The sequence below is a fragment of the Anolis sagrei genome, chromosome 3 (assembly GCF_037176765.1).
Source record: "Anolis sagrei isolate rAnoSag1 chromosome 3, rAnoSag1.mat, whole genome shotgun sequence".
Classification (NCBI taxonomy): domain Eukaryota; kingdom Metazoa; phylum Chordata; class Lepidosauria; order Squamata; family Dactyloidae; genus Anolis; species Anolis sagrei.
Genome location: NC_090023.1, coordinates 182,531,682 through 182,552,655, shown reverse-complemented (window position 1 = coordinate 182,552,655; position 20,974 = coordinate 182,531,682). Strand labels below are relative to the sequence as shown.

At 41.0% G+C, this 20,974-nt stretch overlaps 2 protein-coding genes across 4 annotated transcripts in view; one reads left to right on the top strand and one right to left on the bottom strand.

Annotated features, from left to right (window-relative positions):
- Nucleotides 1–2,093, top strand: part of ATAD1 (ATPase family AAA domain containing 1) — a 29,333-nt gene extending 27,240 nt beyond the window's left edge. For both annotated transcript variants that reach the window (XM_060768777.2, XM_067465718.1), the window contains exon 10: nt 420–2,093. In XM_060768777.2, the coding sequence (XP_060624760.2) occupies nt 420–540 (121 nt within the window). In that variant the 3' untranslated portion in view covers nt 541–2,093. The remainder of the gene's footprint in view (nt 1–419) is intronic.
- Nucleotides 2,094–11,043: 8,950 nt separating this feature from the next.
- PAPSS2 (3'-phosphoadenosine 5'-phosphosulfate synthase 2) overlaps nt 11,044–20,974 on the bottom strand; it is a 77,915-nt gene continuing 67,984 nt past the window's right edge. For both annotated transcript variants that reach the window (XM_067465716.1, XM_067465717.1), the window contains 4 exons: nt 20,549–20,684; nt 18,606–18,874; nt 15,773–16,002; nt 11,044–13,564 (listed from right to left, as the gene is read on the bottom strand). In XM_067465716.1, coding sequence (XP_067321817.1) covers nt 13,423–13,564; nt 15,773–16,002; nt 18,606–18,874; nt 20,549–20,684 — 777 coding nt within the window. In that variant the 3' untranslated portion in view covers nt 11,044–13,422. The remainder of the gene's footprint in view (nt 13,565–15,772; nt 16,003–18,605; nt 18,875–20,548; nt 20,685–20,974) is intronic.

Genomic DNA, 20,974 nt, shown 5'->3' with positions numbered 1-20,974 from the left:
ATATACCCTTCATTATTCAGCTTAAAATCATTGAGGGATTTGAACAAACCAGAACACCCCTTTCAGGGCCAGACCAGGGGAAGAGGAAGGGATTGAAGTAGATTGGCTGTGACTAGGTGAAGGATTGGCTGTTGGGTGAAGTGGCCCTCTGTGATGTCACTGAGAAAGAAAGGGAGTGAAGGAGCTTACCTGTATGAAGGGAAGAGAGGATGGATGAACTGAAGGAAGGAAAGAGAGAGAGAGAGAGAGAGGAAAAAGTGAGAAAAGAGAAAAAAGGGGGAAAGGAAAGCAAAGAAAGAAAAGAGAGAGAGAAGGTATACAAGAAAAACGGTAGAAGAAAGAGCTATAAAGAAAGCCTGCCCACTTCAGTAACACACACCTTTGCAAAATCTGTTACCCTGCTCTTTTTTTTCTTAAAGCAATGACGATGATGAAATCCGTCCAGTGAAACAGAAAGACCTGCAACGGGCAATTGAGAAAATGAGGAAGTCCAAGGAGGCAACGAATCAGAACGTTCTAATGCACGTCAGTTTAGATTAAGGCTAAGCCGTGGCCTATGGCCTCTTTTGGGGACTGGTTATGCCACGTAAATAGTGGAAATCAATTGGAAGCAGGAATATCCTTTTAATAAGTGTTTCTGGAATTGTTTTTATATATGCTGTTACCTAAATTATTGAAATCTAATAATCTTGCAAAATTGGATACGGCCTGTGGGATCGATCATGGCATGGAAGAATGTAGTCCAGCTCAAAAGCAATGTCTTGTTTCCTTGTTGTGGCCTTAAAAGCCGACTGTCAGTGGGTTCTAGTGTGGCATAATGGTCTACGGAGGATCAGAGCAGAGCCTATGTACATATGTATGAGACAGTGTGCAGTTTTGATACACAGACATAATATGTAGATAACTTGAATATGAAAAGCCGCCTTTTTCTTTTTTTTGCATTTGTTTTCTGGGTTAAAGTGCATCAGATGATTAAAAGGTTCAGCACACGCTTATCTATTTTTGTGTAGTTACCTTAATGCAAAGCCAGAAAACATGTTTTTGGAAATTATCTTTTTTCTTTCTTGGAATGCAGGGAAATCCGACCTCCTTTTCGCAACATTAACTCGTGGGATCCGCTGGTGCCATTTATTTAGCTAGAAAACACTTTGTGAACATTTTGATTTTTTACGAATCCTATAAATTGTTATTCTTTCCTTTTTTAAAAAGATATGTTTTGTACAGTCAGGGTTAAGCAGGGTGGAGCACTGGCAACATTTATTTTTTCTATTTCTGAATTGTGAATTATTTCCGAGAAATAGTCAACAGGAATGCTCCTGTTACAAGTTTCTTTTTTACTACTGTAGTGCTTGCTAGCAGCTGCAATTGGTCACAACACAAATCACTGCATTAAGTACATTGTTTTAAAAGTTTTGCTTAGTTCCTTTTCTCCCCCCAGTCTTCCTAAACGGAGGAAGTTCTTCATGCGTCTTCCAGTCGATAATTAGAATTAATAACTTTCAAATGTCCTTAATGGAAGAGGTGATAACATTGAGATGTCTTTCAGGGATAATATTAAAATTGAATTTATTGTCGAAGGCTTTCATGGCTGGAATCACTGGGTTGTTGTAGGTTTTTCGGGCTATATGGCCATGTTCTAGAACCATTCTCCCCTGGCATTTTTCCTGCATCTGTGGCAGGCATCCTCAAGAGGTTGTGACCTCACAACCTCTGAGGATGCTTGCCATAGATGCAGGCGAAACGTCAGAAGAGAATGCCTCTAGAACATAGCCATATAGCCCAAAAAAACCTACAACAACCCAAAATGAATTTAATTTTCTTGACCTGCTTTAAAAAATCTTGTAGAGTGACCAGTTACAACTTCTGTAATCAAAACAACAAAGTGTTGCAAATCTGTCATGAGCTCTCTTTTTTTTCTTTTTTGGATATTAACAGAAAGCATTGGAAAGTATGTAAAAAAACAATACTAATGTAACTGGCTGATTCTAACATTGCGTCGTTTAGGTTCATAGCTTTACTTCACTGTTCTTGCAGGTGCTACTTTATGGTGTAACCACTTTGTATAAAGCACAGGATGTTCTTTATAAACCGAATCAGACTGGTTTGCTCTTAAATTTCCCCTCCTCATGAAAGAAAAACAATGATCAAGTTGAAAATGGTTTGTGACTAAGAAAAACACAAGACGTCCATGGTGTATGATAATTTATTCACAACAATATATATATCACATTTATTCTACAAAGAGTTTCATTTCAGTCAGAACTTTCTTCTTTCAAGTGGCCAGACTAGAGATGTGAACGCCTGGGGAAATTGGGAAAAACTGAAGTCATTTTTTGGAAGGTTTTTTCCTGAAGTCATTTTTCTTCTGGAAAAATTGGGGGGCGGGGGAGTGTGTAGATGGAAAAAAATCCTCAAAAATCTTTCATTAAGGTCTTCTTCTTGTTACATAGTTTGAATAAAATGTTGTAGAGATATTAACTATCATTGGAAAAGAACATATTCTACACCAGGCATGGGCAAACTTTCTAACTTGAGGGCCGCATGGCGGGCCAGAGCAGGATGGGCAGACTGGGATGGAGTTCTCTGCCTCCTCTTCCTCCTACTCCTTTACAGCCACTCCTTCCTCAATGGTAGGTTCCCCCTTGGAAAGAAGAACAGGAGCAAGAGAGAAGGGAAAGAGACCCTGCAGGGCATGTTAAATCCTTCTCTTGGCAAATGGCTTCCCTCGGCTCTACTTTTCCCCTTCCCTCCTGCTCCTTATAATAATAATAAATAAAAATATAATGTTCGTTTGTGGGATTAACATAACTCAAAACCACTGGAGGAATTTACACCAAATTTGGACAAATACACCTATCAGGCCAACGAGTGTCCATCGATCATAAAAACACCGAAAAACACAGCAGAAGAGACTTAAAAAGCCAAAATCCCCCCTTCAAAAAACCTAATTTCCCTGTAGTCCTCCTTTGGACCACAGTATGGGCCGCCTCTTGAAAGCCCTTTCCTTGTGGCAGTGTGTTTACCAGTGCGACCTTCCAAGGGGGAAGCTGCCCTTGAGGAAGGTGATGGAGGAGGAAGGGGAGGCGGAGGAGGAGGAGCCACACTCCTCAACAACGGGGGCAGAGGCTGGGAAGAAGGGGAACGTGCCACCAAGTACCAACAGGCCAGGAAGAGGCTCTTCCTGGGACTGGTGCTGAGGCCATGTGTGGCTGCCCCAGCCATCCTCTCAGCATGAGGATGCGGTGGGCCGCAGCATCCTCATGCTGATGGTGCAGTGGGAGAGAGGAGGGCCTGAGAACAGAGCTCAAATCTGCATCTGGACCCTGGGCCTGGGTTCACCCATACTTGTTCTATACACTTTTCAATTTTCCCAGAAAAAACAGAAAACTTTTTTTCTTTCATTTTTCAGGGTTTTTTCCCAGGCCTTCCCATCTCCATCGACTGATATTTCAGCCTAAAGTGGGAGAAGGGAGTGGCAAGACATATCTTTGCGTTATAAAGCATGTCTGTCTATATGCCAATAGTTTTTCTTGATATTCCTCTCCAAAAATGGCCACAGAAAGTCCCCAAATTGTGTGTAGTTGATTTGAACATGACTGAACAACTTGGGGGGGGGGGGGGATATTCTGTGGTTGTGGGTATATTTTTTAAGAAAGGGAATGTTGCTCTTTTCTTAAATTTAATCTTCAGAAACCACTATCTCTATTCTACAGATGGGAACCTCTAGAGCAGTCATGGGCAAACTTTGGCCCTCTGGTAGGCTGTTGGGAATTGTGGGAGTTGAAGTCCAAAACACCTGGAGGGCCAATATCCATGCTTGCTCTAGAGGCTGGTTCTACAGAACAAATTCCAAAAAAAAAAAATAAAAAAAAATCTTTAGAATATTTCCTAATGTCCATGTACTTGTGGATTTCAGCCACACTGCGCATAAGCACAGAGATGGCATTGCTTTGTAGCGAGTGTCCATCTTATCAAACCCTTTAGGAAGCCATTCATGTAAATAGCTTTTGCACAAATGAATCCTGGGACACGGCCACCTATAGCAGTGGTTCTCAACCTGTGGGTCCCCAGGTGTTTTGGCCTACAACTCCCAGAAATCCCAGCCAGTTTACCAGCTGTTCGGATTTCTGGAAGTTGAAGGCCAAAACATCTGGGGACCCACAGGTTGAGAACCACTGATCTATAGGTAAATTGTGCCAAGCACTTGCTATGTATAGTCTTAAATTTATTGTTTGCCATCTTATTTCTGATGACCATGAATGCCTGTGTTTTAGGATAATGAATGGCTTTTTTCCCCTGCCTATCCTCCCATTTCTATTTTATTTCATTCCTTTCAATCAGTGAAACCACTGCATGCAAACCAATAACATTACTTGGGCACTTTATCGAGTTTGCATCACTTACTATTTGTTTGCATCACTTACAAAAGAAGAGTTTTATACGGGGATGTTGGCATAACAGCAAGTCCTAGCTTATGCCTTCTACACCTATTCCAAACATATATGTACACTCACCACAATTTTCTTCAGCAGGAACAGATTTACTGGATATTATTTCTTGTGACCAAATACATTAATTTCATTGTGTCTTAAAATACTACATAAGCACAAAAAAAAAAAAACCCACACCTAGATAAAAGCAATGGAAGTTAAGCCATTAATTTTGTGGGGGATGTGTTGCGCCTGATTTGTAAAAGTTTTCATCACCTTTCCAGTTGTTTTTCTTCCCCTCTTCTTTAGGGAGACATGTTTCAAGGCTGTTTCCAAATTGCGTTTCTCTATACCAGTGGTCCTCAACCTGTGGGTCCCCAGTGTTTTGGCCTACAACTCACAGCCAGTTTACCAACTGGGTTGTTGTGTGTTTTCTGGGCTGTACGGCCATCTTCTGTCATTTCGCCTGTATCTATGGCAGGCATCCTCAGAAGTTTTGAGGTCACAACCTCTGAGGATGCCTGCCATAGATGCAGACAAAACGTAAGGAAATAATCCTTCTGGAACATGGCCATACAGCCTGGAAAACACACAACAACCCAGTGATTTTGACCATAAAAGCCTTCGACAATACAGTTTACTAGCTGTTAGGATTTCTGGGAGTTGAAGGCCAAAACATATGAGGACCACAGATTGAGAACCACTGTTCTGTACTGACCAAAGGCTGTAGCGACTCAGGAAATTCAGCAAGAGTGTCTTTTGCGTGCACAGGAGAACTAATTTGCACTGTATAGTAGAAAACTCTTCTTTTTGTGCAAAGCAGAGGTCTATTTTTGCCCCACATCTACAGCAGCCTCCATGCAATATTCCATACAGTGTTTGTAGGCCCAACAACCATCAAAAGCAGCTTTGAATTATGTGCTGTTTGGTGACAAAAAGCTAGCACGGAATTCAAACGTGCCTATTAGCAAAAACACAGTAGAAAAAGATCTGGTTGTGGCACTACATTAAAACTAAAAAAAAATTATAAGGAAATTAAGATGATCTTACTAAGGGAAAAAAACCAACCTGTCTAGTCTAAGCTCATTTCCAGCAGTACTTACTTAGCTTTTGTAGGCCTGATTTACTGTTTGAGTCAGGAACCACTGCAAAGTTTCCAATGGACTTCTATAATGGAAAATATTTTTGGAATATTTCATTGGCTGATGCTCCTCTAGTTTTGTTCCCCACCCCCTTTCCAATATATTTCATATATATCTGTATGCAGTTGGAGGCCATGTTTCTTTAGTGCCAACAAATAGTAATCAGTATTCATCTTATAGAATCGAGCAGTCCTTCATACTATGAAAAGCACTAATTATTGCATCCTCTTTCTGTTCTTGATATATGATGTGTGCTGATAGAAGTTTATGGTTTTTGGGAACTTGCTCAAAAGGGGGAATAGTTTTATCTGAAAGGTCCTTTTTATCAATTTTCATTCTCAAATGCAAATATTACAGTGTTTTAAGAAAAAATATAATGGCCCGACTTCCAAGATATGCGCTTTAGGGAAGTATGGAAGGTCTATGCAAAAGCTCTACCTGGTTGGGGAGAAGTTCTCAACCTTAAGCACTTCTTTCCCCTGTAGTGAAGTACCATGCAGTACAACTAATATTGTGTGAATTTGACTTTTATTTATTTTTTTTAATCATGTCAGAAGCAACTTGAGAATATACTGCAAGTTGCTTCTGGCTTGAAAGAATTGGCTGTCTGCAAGGACGTTGCACAGGGGATGCCTGGGTGTTTTACCATCCTGTGGAAGGTTTCCCTCATGTCCCCACATGGGAAGCTGGGGCTGTCAGATGGGAACTCACTCCATCTCGCCATTTTTGTAATGCCATTTTTAACTCAGTTTTTTTTCTTTACGTTCTACCCTTCCCCATAATATATTGTAGCAGCATTTTGCCTCTCATGTGGCTGCTATAAGCATGAACTTACTTTATATTTGTAGAACAGCTGTTAAGTTTTTCCCCTGGTTTTGAATTATTATTATGTTTAATTTTACTCAGTGCCAAGAGTGGGCAACTATGGTGGTTGAAGGGAAGTGCATGGAATGTCAGATTTTCTATCCTTGGGAACCTCTCGGGATAGGGGTTGCAAAAACAATAAATAGATAGTCTACTCTTGGTTTTTAAAAATCATTTTTTAAAAATTGAATTATAACTTGCTTCCCTTTCATTTTAACAACAGAAAAGGGTAGTTTAGGTTCAGTTATCTATGCTGGAGATAATTCTTCTGATCTGTTTAGTCTGTTGTCTTCTCTCCACAATTTTCAGGGGTTATGAGCACAAGACACCCACAAAACAACAAAAAGGCAAATAAATAAGCATCGTATTTTTACCTGAGAGAACACATCTCTAGGAATCCCCAGGTCCTCCATCATGACTCTATAGTTCATCCCTGCCAGCTGCTGACCATAGAGTTTCAGTGAAGGGCATAAGGATCCCTGATTAAATCTGCAAATCTAGTCCAAAAAAGTGAAACACGTAAATATGGGGGGTTGGGAGCAACTGTACCGGTGGTTTTAGGTAGTTGGAAATACTAAGTTGGGTCCTACCTCCTAATCATAGTAGTGCAGACCGCTATTCCCCACTTCCCACAAACATGTGATGTAACATGTGAAACTTCAGTTACATGCTAAGGTTCAATACATATAACACTTTTAAAAAGTGAAATTCAGTCATACAAATATACGTGTCATGCACATTCTCCTGGAGATTGTGCGGTCTTCCATGCTTGTCTATTGTTCGCATCAGCTCTGCCCAATATAGACAATAGTGAGGAATTATGGGAATTGCATTCCAACAACATTGAGGAGCTGCACATTAAAGATGCAATGTTAATTTTGTTCTCAAGGGGAAGCATTTTCTTCCTAGTATGGTGAGAGTCTTTGGAAACTGTTCACGTTTTGAAGACTATTTGCACAAAATTTGCATTTAGGGGTTTTGTTTTGTTTTGTTTTTGCACAGAAAGCATTTTTCTTCACGGGAAACAAAATGTTCCTGCATATTAAAAAGTGGCAAATGTAGTGTAATACTTAGAATTTTTGAGCATTTGTCCACGGGACAGCATTTTCTACACAGAGAATACTATGGTTTTTTTTTTATTTCTGCACAAATTTGTATACAACACACTTGGCTGTTTGGATGTTTCTCCTCCGTGAAGTTTTGCGCAGAAGAAGTTTCAAACAGCGAAGATTCTTGTAGGTCCATGTTTCTCTATGTCAATGTTTCCCAATGCTTGAAAATCATCTTTAACCATTTTTGGAATATTCTTTCAATTTCTATCACACTCGCCACTACCGTTCTTTGCCATGCTCCTGCTTCGTGACCCATATGTGTATCATTGAGTGGCTGTTTCTGCTTGTTCATCCACTATTAACAGAAGATCTAGAAAACAAGTCCAAGGTGGTCTTCAGAATACTAAAGTTGAAATTTGTCATTATAGATCCTTATTTTGAAACGTAAACATTTTCACTTTGCATAAGTGGACTTTCTTATCTGAAGGTTTACTTATTGGAGACTTTGATGTGGCTGTAAAATGTAGGCAGCAAACAACACAATTGGTCACTCGGCACACTTGTGCTATATCTCAAAACCAAAATTGACTTCTTGATAAAATCAAAGAGCATAACTAAGTCTGTTTAATTGTTGCAGGCATCTGTAGGAGCACCTTCCGAAATCCAAAAATAAGTGGTCTTGACTGCATTTGAATAGATAATAAAGCAATAAATGTGACATAATTGTAGCAGAACACTTGCACCTGTGTTTTTTCTATATGTTGCTACAGCTGAGCTTCTCGTCCAGTTTTGTGGATCACGCAAAGCTACATGTACACTCTCCACAATGGCTTTGTGTAAATGGGAAGAGAAGAAATAAAGCTATGTGTGGCCCAAAGTCCAGCATCGCCTTTGTATGTGTCTACATATCATAAAGAGGTGGGTTTAACCCAGTGGTTCCCAACTTGTGGTCTGTGGACCACCAGTGGTCCGCAAGGACTAAAATATGGTCTACGGCCTGACTGTTACTACACCATTGCTACCAGAGCGACTGATCTCACAAAACTCTGTTGTGGTGCCGAGGCACTATGTGATTTTTTGTGGGTGAGCAGATGGCGACTACTGGATGGCGTATGTTCTGTATCAGAAACTAGAGCTGATGTGGTCTATCCAATGCAGTTTTCTGAATTAGCACTCCAAATAACAAAACCGAATTTAAAGTTGACCAAAAACTGATTCATAACCCTTTTGGTACTAATGTCAGAGAGTGATCCCTGGTCAAGTGGTCCCAGGTCAAAGCGGTTCCTGGTCAACAAAAAAAAATGGGAACCACTGGTTTAACCTCTGGTTTGCATGAAATGATGTGTGTCTAAAATGTGTGTCATCAACATGAAATGTTTGGAAAGCACTCGGCTAATTGCTGAAGGCAATATTTGGATCAGAATTGTGCAGTCAGGCAAGAATTGGATTTGGATTTATTGGATTTGGTTTAACATCAGTGTAAATTAATCTATTGCCATCAGTATTCAACCAACATGTCTCTGGGCCTGGAACAAAGTTGTAACAACCCTCTTCCCTGGCCAGCACCATGTCCGTGGAAAAATTGGTGACCAGTAGGCTTGTTTGATCCAAAAAAAAAAAAAAATGGTTCAAAACTCATTTTGAATGTAGGGAGTGCTGGCGATTTGATTGTAAAATCAATTCCGATTTTCACAGAAAAAAATGTTCAAAACTTTTTGAAACTTCTGAGACTTCTGAATCCTTTCTTTAATGGTTTGAAAGTGTTATTTCCTGTTTCATTGGGTGATCTTTACTTTGAAAGTAGTTGTTTTACTCCAAGAGCGAGGAAAAACAAGCAGAGGAAATTCCTTCTCCAGTTTAAAACTGGCTTCTCTGGCTTGAGCCAGAAGCAGGAAAAGAAAACGGAGGAAATTCACCCTTCTCTGGCTTAAAACTGGCTTCTCTGGCTTGAACCAGAAGTGGGAAAAGCAAAGAGAGGAAATTCACCCTTCTCTGGTTTAAAACTGGCTTCTCTGGCTTGAGCTAGAAACGGGAAAAACAAACGGAGGAAATTCACCCTTCTCTGGTTTGAAACTGGCATCTCTGGCTTGAGCTAGAAGCTGGAAAATCAAACGGAGGAAATTCACCCTTCTCTGGCTTTAAAACTGGCTTCTCTGGCTTGAGCTAGAAGCGGGAAAAGCAAACTAAAGAAATTCACCCTTCTCCGGTTTAAAACTGACTTCTCTGGCTTGAACTGGAAGTGGGAAAAGCAAACTAAGGAAATTCACCCTTCTCTGGTTTAAAACTGGCTTCTCTGGCTTGAACCAAAAGTGGGAAAAGAAAACAGAGGAAATTCACCCTTCTCTGGTTTAAAACTGGCTTCTCTGGCTTGAGCTAGAAGCGAGAAAAGCAAACTGAGGAAATTCACCCTTCTCTGGTTTAAAATTGGCTTCTCTGGCTTGAACCAGAAGTGGGAAAAGCAAAGGGAGGAAATTCACCCTTCTCTGGTTTAAAACTGGCTTCTCTGGCTTGAGCTAGAAGCAGGAAAAGCAAAGGGAAGAAATTCACCCTTCTCTGGTTTAAAACTGGCTTCTTTGGCTTGAGCCGAGGCCAGGGACCAGAAGCGGGGGAAAAGCTGAATCATTTCTGACTCACTTCCTGAGTTGGAAAAAAATGGCGAGACTAGCTTCAGAAGGGCAAGGGGACTTCCGGTTTCCTTAAAAAGTTCAAAATTGCTTCAAAAAGGTAATTTTTCCAACTTTATTCTGAATAATGAAGATTCCGACTGGACCTAACCATGCTTAGTGACCAGTGCAATTTCAAATCCTTTAGCTTAAGCTCCTCATATTTTTAATTATTTATATTTATACTAAGGTATGTTATGAATTAGCCATGAATACAAGTGCCCTTTAAATCTTGCTCCCTGTTAATGGGGCAGATCTATGTTTCTCAGACTTTTTGTCTTCATTCCTGTAGAAATGTTGCTTCAGTATAACATGCCCATGCTAGTCCTTATTATTTATTTAGAAAATTTCTACCCAACCCAACATTTAGTGAACGTTTCCAGTGCTGACTCCATCCTACTCACTTCTCATGTATGTTGAAAACTTCCCCCCTGTAAAAGTCAAACCCACAGTTGCAGTTGTCAATATTCTGTTGTTTGTTGTTGTTGTTTTTGTACCAGGAGCGACTTGAGAAACTGCAAGTCGCTTCTGGTGTGAGAGAATTGGTTGCCCAGGGGACACCTGGATGTTTTACAATCCTGTTGGTGTTCTGTTAAGGATTTCAAAGTTTTTTCATGACACCACAGTGCTTTAGCTGTATATATTTCAGGGAATAGGTAAAGGTAAAGGGTAAAGGTTTTTCCCTGATATTAAGTCCAGTCATATTTGACTCTGGAGGTTGGTGCTAATCTCCATTTCTAAGCCGAAGAGCTGGCATTATCCATAGACACCTCCAAGGTCATGTGGCCAGCATGGACTGTATTCCCTGCAGCATGACTTCAGGGAATATGGAACACATTTCAGCAATTTGGATATGTGAATAAAACCTCATGAGGAAATAAACGGCGAAATATTTATTGATGCTAAAAGTGAATTTTATTAAAAGACCAAATTCAGTAGCTATTTTACTCAAGAGCAGTATCAGCAAAGGCATACATTTCCAGTCTGATGTCTGTAATAAATATGCTATAAAATGTTACAGGCTTTCAAATTTAAAAGGAATAGTACAACACATGTATTTGGACATGATCGTGAACATAGTATTATCAGATTTTTTAAAAAGAGAAAATATATCAGCACTATTTAAAAATTCAGTTAAATTAAAAATGGCAAGATTACATCGGTTTTCAAGGTCCCTTCCAGAGGGCTTGGTTATAAAAGGCACTGTTGTCAATATACATTAGCTAGCAATATTGCAATGGGAGCCCTCCACCTGGCACTGTTGGGGTGCGATACCTTTAGTGCAGTGTGGCCCCCATGTAAGTACAGAGTGCAGGTTGCATGCCTGGGATGATTTGTCCAAAGGCTGCATTCGATTTACACAAAGTGTGTGCAATAAGACACATTTTTAGTTCTTTTGTTCTAAGGATTGAAAAGCTTTACAAGCTGGTAACATTTAAGCATTCAGTACTATAATGTTAAGACTACAAAACTGTCACCGTTGAACAATTGCTACACAAAACAAGGCAATCGTTTCACAGTCTTTGCAAATGATTTTTATTCGTTTGCATAGAGAGAAAAAAGGAAATCCTGATTTATTTTTTGAAACTTGCAATTTGGATTTTGGGCCAGTGCTTAGACAAATGACTAGCACAATCCAATTTTATTTCATAAATTGGGGGAGAGATTCTTATTTACCTTAGGTAGTAAAATGCCTGGCTTAGGGACCTGCGCAATTTGATTTGGGGAAGAGTACCACTTGTATCTCTGCCAAAGGCAGAAAAATGTTTTGCGGTAACCCTGCCACCACTACTCAACCTTGAAACACTTCCCAGAAACCTCCAATTTCCTTAAAGCAGTGAAAAATCACCATCCTAAAATGATACAGATTGAGTATTCCTAATCCAAAATGCTTTTTTTTTTCATGTCGGGAGCGACTTGAGAAACTGCAAGTCGCATCTGGTGTGAGAGAATTGTCCGTCTGCAAGGGCGCCTGGAAGTTTTACCATCCTGTCAGAGGCTTTTCTCATGTCCATGCATGAGAAGTTGGAGCTGACAGACAGGAGCTCACCCCACTCCCTGGATTCGAACTGCCACCCTTTTGGTCAGCAGTCCTGCCAGCACAAGGGTTTAACCCATTGCACCACCGGGGGCTACATCCAAAATGCTTGAGATCAGAAGTGTTCCATATTTTAGGGGTTTTTTCCCCTCCAGATTTCTGAATAATTGCATATGCTTAAGGAGATATCTTGGAGATGGAAGTCATATCTAAACAGGACATTCATTGATATGTCATACACACTTTATATACATAGCCTGAAAGTAATTATATACACAATATTTTAATATTTTGGGCATTGTTTATCATGTCAGAAGCAAATTGTGGGTGTGAGAGAATCGTTGCCTAGGGGGTGCCCAAATGTGTTACCATCCTGCAGGGGGCTTCTCTCATGTCCCCGCATGGGAAGCTGGAGCTGACAGATGGGAGCTCACCCCATCTCACAGATTTGAACTGCCAACCTTCAAGGCAGCAGTTCAGCAGACACGAGGGTTTAACCCATTGTGCCATCACAGCTCATTTTGGGCATGTTTGCATATGTTGAAACATGAGAAAGCACTATCTCAGCCTCCAATATGGATGATTTTGGATGTCGGGATTCCTGATACAAGTATGCTCAACCTGTAAACCTTTTTGTGCCCTAAAACAGTGGAAAAAAATGGAATGTTGTGAATTGTTACACTTAAGGAGGTACCCTGATGACTTGGGGTACCAATTCCCAATCTTTCTATGGAAAATCAAAATAAAACATGCTGGTATCACGAAATACCCAGAAAAGGAAGTAAAAAAGCTGTGTTGTTTTGCAAAATAGAAAGAGAGAATTGGAATTCAGCACCAGCCATTATGTCTGGCTTGTTTGTCCTTTGCAGCCAATGAAGAGCATCAAAGAACAGATAAATAGTTTTCAACTGCATAATTGAGACGCCCCAGTTCCCAAAGGCTCTTGACAAATCATAATATGGCTTTTCACTCCCATACCCTAAATCTACATTGGTCTATGTACAATCAAATCCCCTTTGTGGCTCTTCTTCTGAAATGTGTAGAAGACTCTAGTAAATTCAGAGTGGAAAACAGTCGAACGAGAACCACTATTGACTTCATGAAGAAAATGCCCACAAAATACAGTAGGGAAAACAAATCAAAGTAGATGAAGTATAATAGCATATAAATCAAAACAGAAGGGGGCTCATTTTTTTTTGAAAAAACGAAGGCACTCTTTGGTAAAAACAAAAATTAATTATTTTTTCCCAGGGATGTGTAGTATTCTGTCAACACCTTCCATGCTTTGGGAGCCATGAATCCATCAGGAGGGTTTTCACCATCACGGGCCAACTTCCTCATGCGCGTGCCAGAAATGAAGTCAAATTCATTGTGCCTAGTGAGAAAAAGTGGTATTCATAATGATGCTACAGATAAAATGCAATGTCAGAAAAAGGACAAGTATACACTCTTTGCCACCTTGAGTCTTCTGTATAGAGACATTCATTTGAAATGGAGAACCATATTATGATTAAGAGACTTATTTATGCAATGTTTTGGCACAAAATAAATAAGTGTTATTTATTTATTTTGTGCCAAAAACATTTCACAAATAAGTATAAAACTGATAAAACATAGGGAGCACAAGTGGCTAAACAATTTTGACCAAAAACGGGCAACAGCAGCAGCATTGTCTGTAGCTTTAAGCAATTCTTCCTTTGTACATAAGGCAGGACATGGCAGACAAGCATACAGATGCAGAGTTGTTTGTTCTGCTCCACAGTTGCACAAGGTGGAGGATTCTTTTAGGTAGTGCCATTTTGCCAGGTTGTCTTGGTCTGCCCACTCCGCTTCTGAGTCTGTTCAAGGACTTCTAAGTTGCCCTTTCTTGGTTTATTTATGTATTTATTTAAAACATTTATAGATAGATAGATAGATAGATAGATAGATAGATAGATAGATAGTTTGCCCCTGGAGGGGAGCCATCCAATTGAGATTTCCTGTTTTAGCTGCCCAAATGGATACTCTTGCTGTTGCTGGGGGAACATTAAGAGGAGTGGTGGTTCTCATGAAGCTTTTGCTTAATTTAAGTCTACTGGGAGGAAGCTGATAGCCATGCAGGCTTTCACAGTGATCAACCTTATTTCTTAGGTGAAAGGTTGGAAGGCATGATCACCAAGTTTGCAGATGACACCAAATTGGGATGGATAGCCAATACCCCAGAGACAGGAGCAAAATCCAAAATGATCTGAACAGATTAGAAAGATGGGCCAAAACTAACAAAATGAAGTTCAACAGGGACAAATGCAAGGTACTCCACTTAGGCAGAAAAAATGAAAAGCAATGATACAGAATGGGGGACAATGCCTGGCTCGAGAGCAGGACATGTGAAAAAGATGTTGGAGTCCTCGTGGACAAGTTAAACATGTGCCAACAATGTCATACGGTGGCAAAAAAGCCAATGGGATTTTGGCCTGCATCAATAGGAGTCTAGTGTCTAGGTTTAGGGAAGTCATGCTACCCTTCTATTCTGCCTTGGATAGACCACACCTGGAATATTGTGTCCAATTCTGGGCACCACAATTGAAGGGAGATGTTGACAAGCTGGAATGTGTCCAGAGGAGGGTGACTAAATGATCAAGGGTCTAGAGAACAAGCCCTATGAGGAGTTGTTTAAAGAGCTGGCCATGTTTAGCCTTCAGAAGAGAAGGCTGAGAGGAGACATGATGACCATGTATAAATATGTGAGGGGAAGTCAGAGGGAGGAGGGAGCAAACTTGTTTTCTGCTGCCCTGGAGAATAGGATGTGGAATAATGGCTTCAAACTACAAGAAAGGAGTTTCCATCTGAACATTAAGAAGAACTTCCTGATTGTGAGACCTGTTCCGCAGTGGAACTCTCTGCCCCGGATTGGGGTGGAGGCTTCCTTCTTTGGAGGCTTTTAAACAGAGGCTGGATGGCCAACTGTCGGGGGTGCTTTGAATGTGATTTTCCTGCTTCTTGGCAGGGGATTGGACTGGATGGCCCATGAGGTCTCTTCCAACTCTAGGATTCATAATCACAATTGTATTTGGTGGGGACAAGGGACAGGGCCTTTTCTGTGGTGGTCCCTCGGCTGTGGAACTTCCTCCTAAGCGAAATTAGATCTGCTCCATCCCTCCTGACCTTTTGGAAACAAGTAAAATTCTGGCTATGGAATCAGGCGTTTGCAGACTAGGCTGACCTGCTGGACAAAGTGATGGTTTTAATGGACTTGACGGACTGCTTTTAGGATGATTGTTTAAATCAGCTACTGTTTGACTGTTTTTATATTGTTTTTATTTAAATTGTATATTTATGCTTTTGGTTGTGGGCACCATGGTGTGCCGGTTGTTAGCCGCCCTGAGTCCCTCTGTGGAGGTCAAAATAGGACGGGATACAAATGCCCGAAATAAAATAAATAAATAAATACTTATTGATGTCCACGGGAAAGAGAAAAAGGAACATGTAAAAGAGGGACATCTGAAATGCAAATGAGCATGCTCGCCTAAGTGGTCATTAGCGTTAAGACTCATAAGCCTGTCTTCAAATGTTTTCTGTCCCACCTGACAGCCAAGTCACCTACCTGTCTGGATCGTAGAAAACCATTGCCTTCTGTACTTTGTTGTACGCAGCTACTCGGAAAGGAATGATTTCCACAGAGGTCAATCCCGGAGCCATGCTCAGCACCTTTCCACCTTGTGTGGGTTCGTACAGGTCTTTCTTGGTCTCTGGGTGGGGCATCCCAGCTGGATCTCGGCCCACAATGTAAAAGTTAGCTCCAGCGATCATTCGAGCTCTGCAGTGCCACTGGACCTAGGACGAGAGCAACAGATTAGTGGCCCACTTGAAACAAGTTGTGTTATGACATTACGATATTTTGTTTTATTTTAAATAATGGCTGGCATCTTGTTCACGATTTGCAAGATAGATCACAAGCTGGACTTCCAATCTCATAACTGATGGGAATTCATTATTTATTTATTATTGTTAACCAAAAACCTAACATTTTAATACAGGCAATATCCCAACCAAAGGGTTACCAAAACTCTCTTGGGAAGACAAGCAGACAAATGTCATTGTTCTGGAAGAAGCAAAGATCACCAGCATTGAAGCGATAGTCCTCCGCCATCAACTCCGCTGGACCAGCCACGTTGTCCAGATGCCCGACCACTGTCTCCCAAAGCAGTTGCTCTACTCCGAACTCAAGAACGGAAAATGGAATGTTGGTGGGTAGGAAAAGAGATTTACAGATGGGCTCAAAGCCAACCTTAAATACTCTGGCATAGACACTGAGAACTGGGAAGCCCTGGCCTGTGAACGCTCCAGCTGGAGGTCAGCTGTGACCAGCAGTGCTGCAGAATTTGAAGAGGCATGAATGGAGGGTGAAATAGAGAAACGTGCCAAGAGGAAGGCACGTCAAGCCAACCCCGACCGGGACCACCTTCCACCTGGAAACCAATGCCCTCACTGCGGAAGATGATGCAGATCAAGAATAGGCCTCCATGGTCACCTACGGACCCACCCTGGAAGATTATCCTACTTGGACAATGAGGGATTGCCTAAGTAAGTAAGTGAGTAAGTAAGTAAGGTTACCAACGCACTGAAAATCAGAGTGCTGTGAAATAGTGGTCTGACTCCTACTTGGCAGTTACAAATACCTAAACTACACTAACACATCCATAATTGCTATGTAGTTATGATTCCCAACATAGGCCCTACTTTAAGGGCTACATAGGAAGTATGAATATCATGTAACAGAAAGCATCTGTTGGGCTCAATGAGTTGTTCTACAAGTGGCTGCTTGACCTAGCAAGTGACCAAGCAATTGGATTGGAAAAGCTGTTGAAGAGTTTATTCAGCCCAGGTAAGTCACAGAATATCCAGCAGGACAAAAGGAGAAGCAATAGAGTGGTCGTCAGCCATTTCAGATGTTGTTTAGCAAGTAAGTTGTCCAGATAAACAAAATCGGCAAGCAGTAAAATAGAGACATAAATTGTTGCCACTTCAAGATAGGTATTGAAAGGTATTACCAACTGCCAAGAAGGAGGACTGAAACCAACAAAGCTGCCAGAAAATGGCTGGGAGATTTCTAGACAGCAGTTTCAAGACCCCAGGTGTCTAATCAGGTTAGGGTCTTCTACTTAACAACCACTGAGAATGGTTTCTCATTCAATTAATGATGGCAATAAATCTGAAGCATCTGCAGCCTTCAGCTGGGGAGTAGGACCCCATTCTGTCTCAATTACTGACTCCTTGGATTCTGAGAGAACAGAAGATGCTGAATCCTGGGAATATGCCTGGTCTCAATCTGAATCAAAGGCCAAGTTACAGCACATGCCAGATTATTCACAGAAGGGGTGGGAACATCAAGCATCTGCTTCAATACAGGACCTGATTCATGTTGATCTTAAAGGCTTCTTACCAATCAGTGAGATTTGTGATGGGGAAGTCTGGCCAGAATCCAGTATGTAGTACTATAGTTAGGGTGCTATGTAGTTTCCGGGGTACTAAAATTTTCTGTGCCCCAGAAATCCTTCATCTGGGATGCTGCCAGACTGAAAAGGTAGGGTTTTTTTGGAGTAGGAGAGGGGGGTTGCATCATCAGATGTAACTACAACTACAGATATCCATCATCACAACGTTGTGTCTCATGATGCAGAATAATAATAATAATAATAATAATAATAATAATAATAATTAAAAAAAACTGCCGATACATCACATAGTCCTAGACACTTGGGAAGTGTCCGACGTGTGATCCAATACAACAACCAGCATAGTGATCTTTTCTGCTGTGTACTAATCTTGTTGTGTTTTAAATAGTAATAATAATAATAATAATAATAATAATCCCAGAACACAGCAGGACTGAAGAGAAACGACTGGAAAAGCTGACATGATACAAGGATTTAAAGATCGAACTGCAAAGACTCTGGCACAAGCCAGTAAAAGTGGTCCCAGTGGTGATTGGCATACTGGGTGCAGTGCCTAAAGACCTTGGCCTGCACCTAAACACAATCGGCGCTGACAAATTACCATCTATCAGCTGCAAAAGGCCACCCTACTGGGATCTGCATGCATTCTTCGCCGATACATCACACAGTTCTAGACACTTGGGAAGTGTTCAACATGTGATCCAATACAACAGCCAGTAGAATGCCCTTGTCTGCTGTGTACTAATATTTTTGTGTTTCTAATGGAAGCAAATATTACAGCTGTATTTTTTGCCTTGTATTTTTGGTTACTTAAACGTCAGATGAAAGTTTGTCTATTTAATAAGAATAGTTTCTTCATTCCTATACTTCCTCTTGTGATTTTCTAATTTGGACAAATCTTTTATCCAATTAGCCCCTGATGATAATTACAATCTTTGGAGGGAAATAAAGGCAGCAACATTCATTCTGGAAATGCCATACCTCTGTTGGTCCAGCATACAACATGGGAGAAGGGAAAATTGCAACAACTGTGGATTTTGGATCCAACACTTGTTCCTCCAGCACAGCAGCATGCTGCTTCATGCGCCAATCGAGGGGCACATCGTCGTCTTTGGTCCATCCACCAAGAGGATGCAGGAGCAGCACGGGATACTTGTAGCCTCGTTCTAGAAGACGGCGTTTGGTATCCTGCATCAGTAAGGCATGTCCATTGTGTACTGGATTGCGAAGCTGGAATGCAAATACTGCATCTGGAACGCAAGAAAAGAAGGGAACGTTGAATCAGGAACACACAAAACAATAGTTGAAAAATATCTGATAAATGACCCGTAACACCAACTACATCCTTCTATACCGGTGGTTCTCAACCTGTGGGTCCCCAAGTGCTTACAATTCCCAGAAATCCCAGCTAGTTTACCAGCTGTTAGGATTTCTGGGATTTGAAAGCCAAAACTGTTGTTAGCAGCCTGTTCAGTCTGTGATAGTGTCTGATGTTCATGATGGGAATGGGAATGATGTTCCTGATTGTGGGTCTGGGTCTGTTGGTAATGGGGATGAGGGTTTGACTAGGCCTGAGTTAAGCTCAGACGAGAGGCCCGAGCTGTCTCAGGAAGATTCACAAGGCCACATTCTTGGGAAAGGCCCTTCGCAGGCTTTCTCAGAGCAACTGTCTAAAGATGATTTGTCAGGTGCAGAAGTTAATGAGAGTCAAAATAATGAGAGTATAAATAGAAAGCGAGGATTTTGTAAACAGAGACAGAGTGTTCAGAGGTAAAGACAATCAGTCCATTTACAGGAAAAGAGAGATAAGAAACCTTTACCTGGTGGTAAGGTCAAGAGAAATGCTTTCCTTTCAGTTTTGGGATCTGGAAAAGCTTTATACTGATTCATGGGAAAGAGTTGCCTCAGTCGGGTCAATGTTGGAATTTCATGATTTATTTATTTATTTATTTACTGTATTTATATTCCACCCATCTCACCCCGCAGGGGACTCAGGGCAGATTACAATGTACATATACATGGCAAACATTCAATGCCATAGACACACAACATATATAGACAGACACAGAGGCAATTTAACTTTCCATGATGGTATTCTGGCCACCAGGAGAACTGTTGCTTCACCGTCCATTTTTGACACTGATGAAGTACCTGCTCATTCTTTGCAGGCTTGCTGGAGTTTTTTATGGCATCGTAAATTAGTTAAATTAGCCTCCCCGTGTAGGTGGTACCTAAATCTCCTAGTTGACAGATGCAACTGTCTTTCGGGCTGCAAAGGTCGACAGCAAGCTACACAATTTGGTCGGACACTCACTCCGACCCGGGCTGGCTTCGAACTCGTGACCTTTTGGTCAGTAGTGATCTTAATGCAGCTGACTCCCAGCCAGCTGCACCACAGTCCCGGTGCTGTGATGGTCTTGCTTTTAAGTGCTCCTAGTTTCATGTACCAAGTTTTTGTCAAGCTCCAGATTTGTGTATTGGATTTTTCCTGCTGTCTTATTTTATGGATTCTTGTGCCTTGCTTCATGGATCTTTTTTTGTACCTACTGATCTTGTTTTCCCTTGTATGATAAAAACATCTGGAGACCCACAGGTTGAGAAACATTGTTCTATACAAACCTGCATTACAACTCCCAGATATTCCAAAATATTGACTAAGGCTGATGAGAGTTATAGTCTAACATATGGACAGCCACTGTTGCCCATTCTTGACCTATTAGATCAAGATTAGGTCTCTACAGTCACCTATGGACCCACCACCAAGATCCTACACTTGGAAGGCAATCATACTCATCTGGAAGTGACAGCCTATGATGATGCAATAGCATTTACCCTGTGTTGAGAAGCAATGGGATTTTGCGTCAATATTATTGAGTGACTCAATTACATTAAGGCCGTTACATTGCACAAAGTTGAACACTTACCAGCATTCATTTCTCTGAACTTCTGCCGCAGCTCCAAGGGTGTCAAGCGGTACTGGTCCAGTCCGTCATTCCATTTTATTCTCTCTAGCACATGGAGATCTCCACCAACCAACCAATCTCCACTTTCCATCACCATCTATGAAAGCACACCACCATGACTTAAAATAATATGAAACTTAAATGTAATTTTGGGATTGGAGTCTCTAATAAAGCACAAAGAGGAAGCTTTATTCCTCTTAAGAGGGCATTGGGCTACTTCTCCTTTCCTAGCCACAGACTATGCCAATTGAAACTAGAGTGTAATATCTTAAAGATCACATTTTCTCCACCATGATCAAAAGTAAGGGGACAGACAGAATGCTTATTATTATTGAGATTGTGTAGTTTCTGTCACTTGAACAACCCTATTAATCCCTATTTATTGGT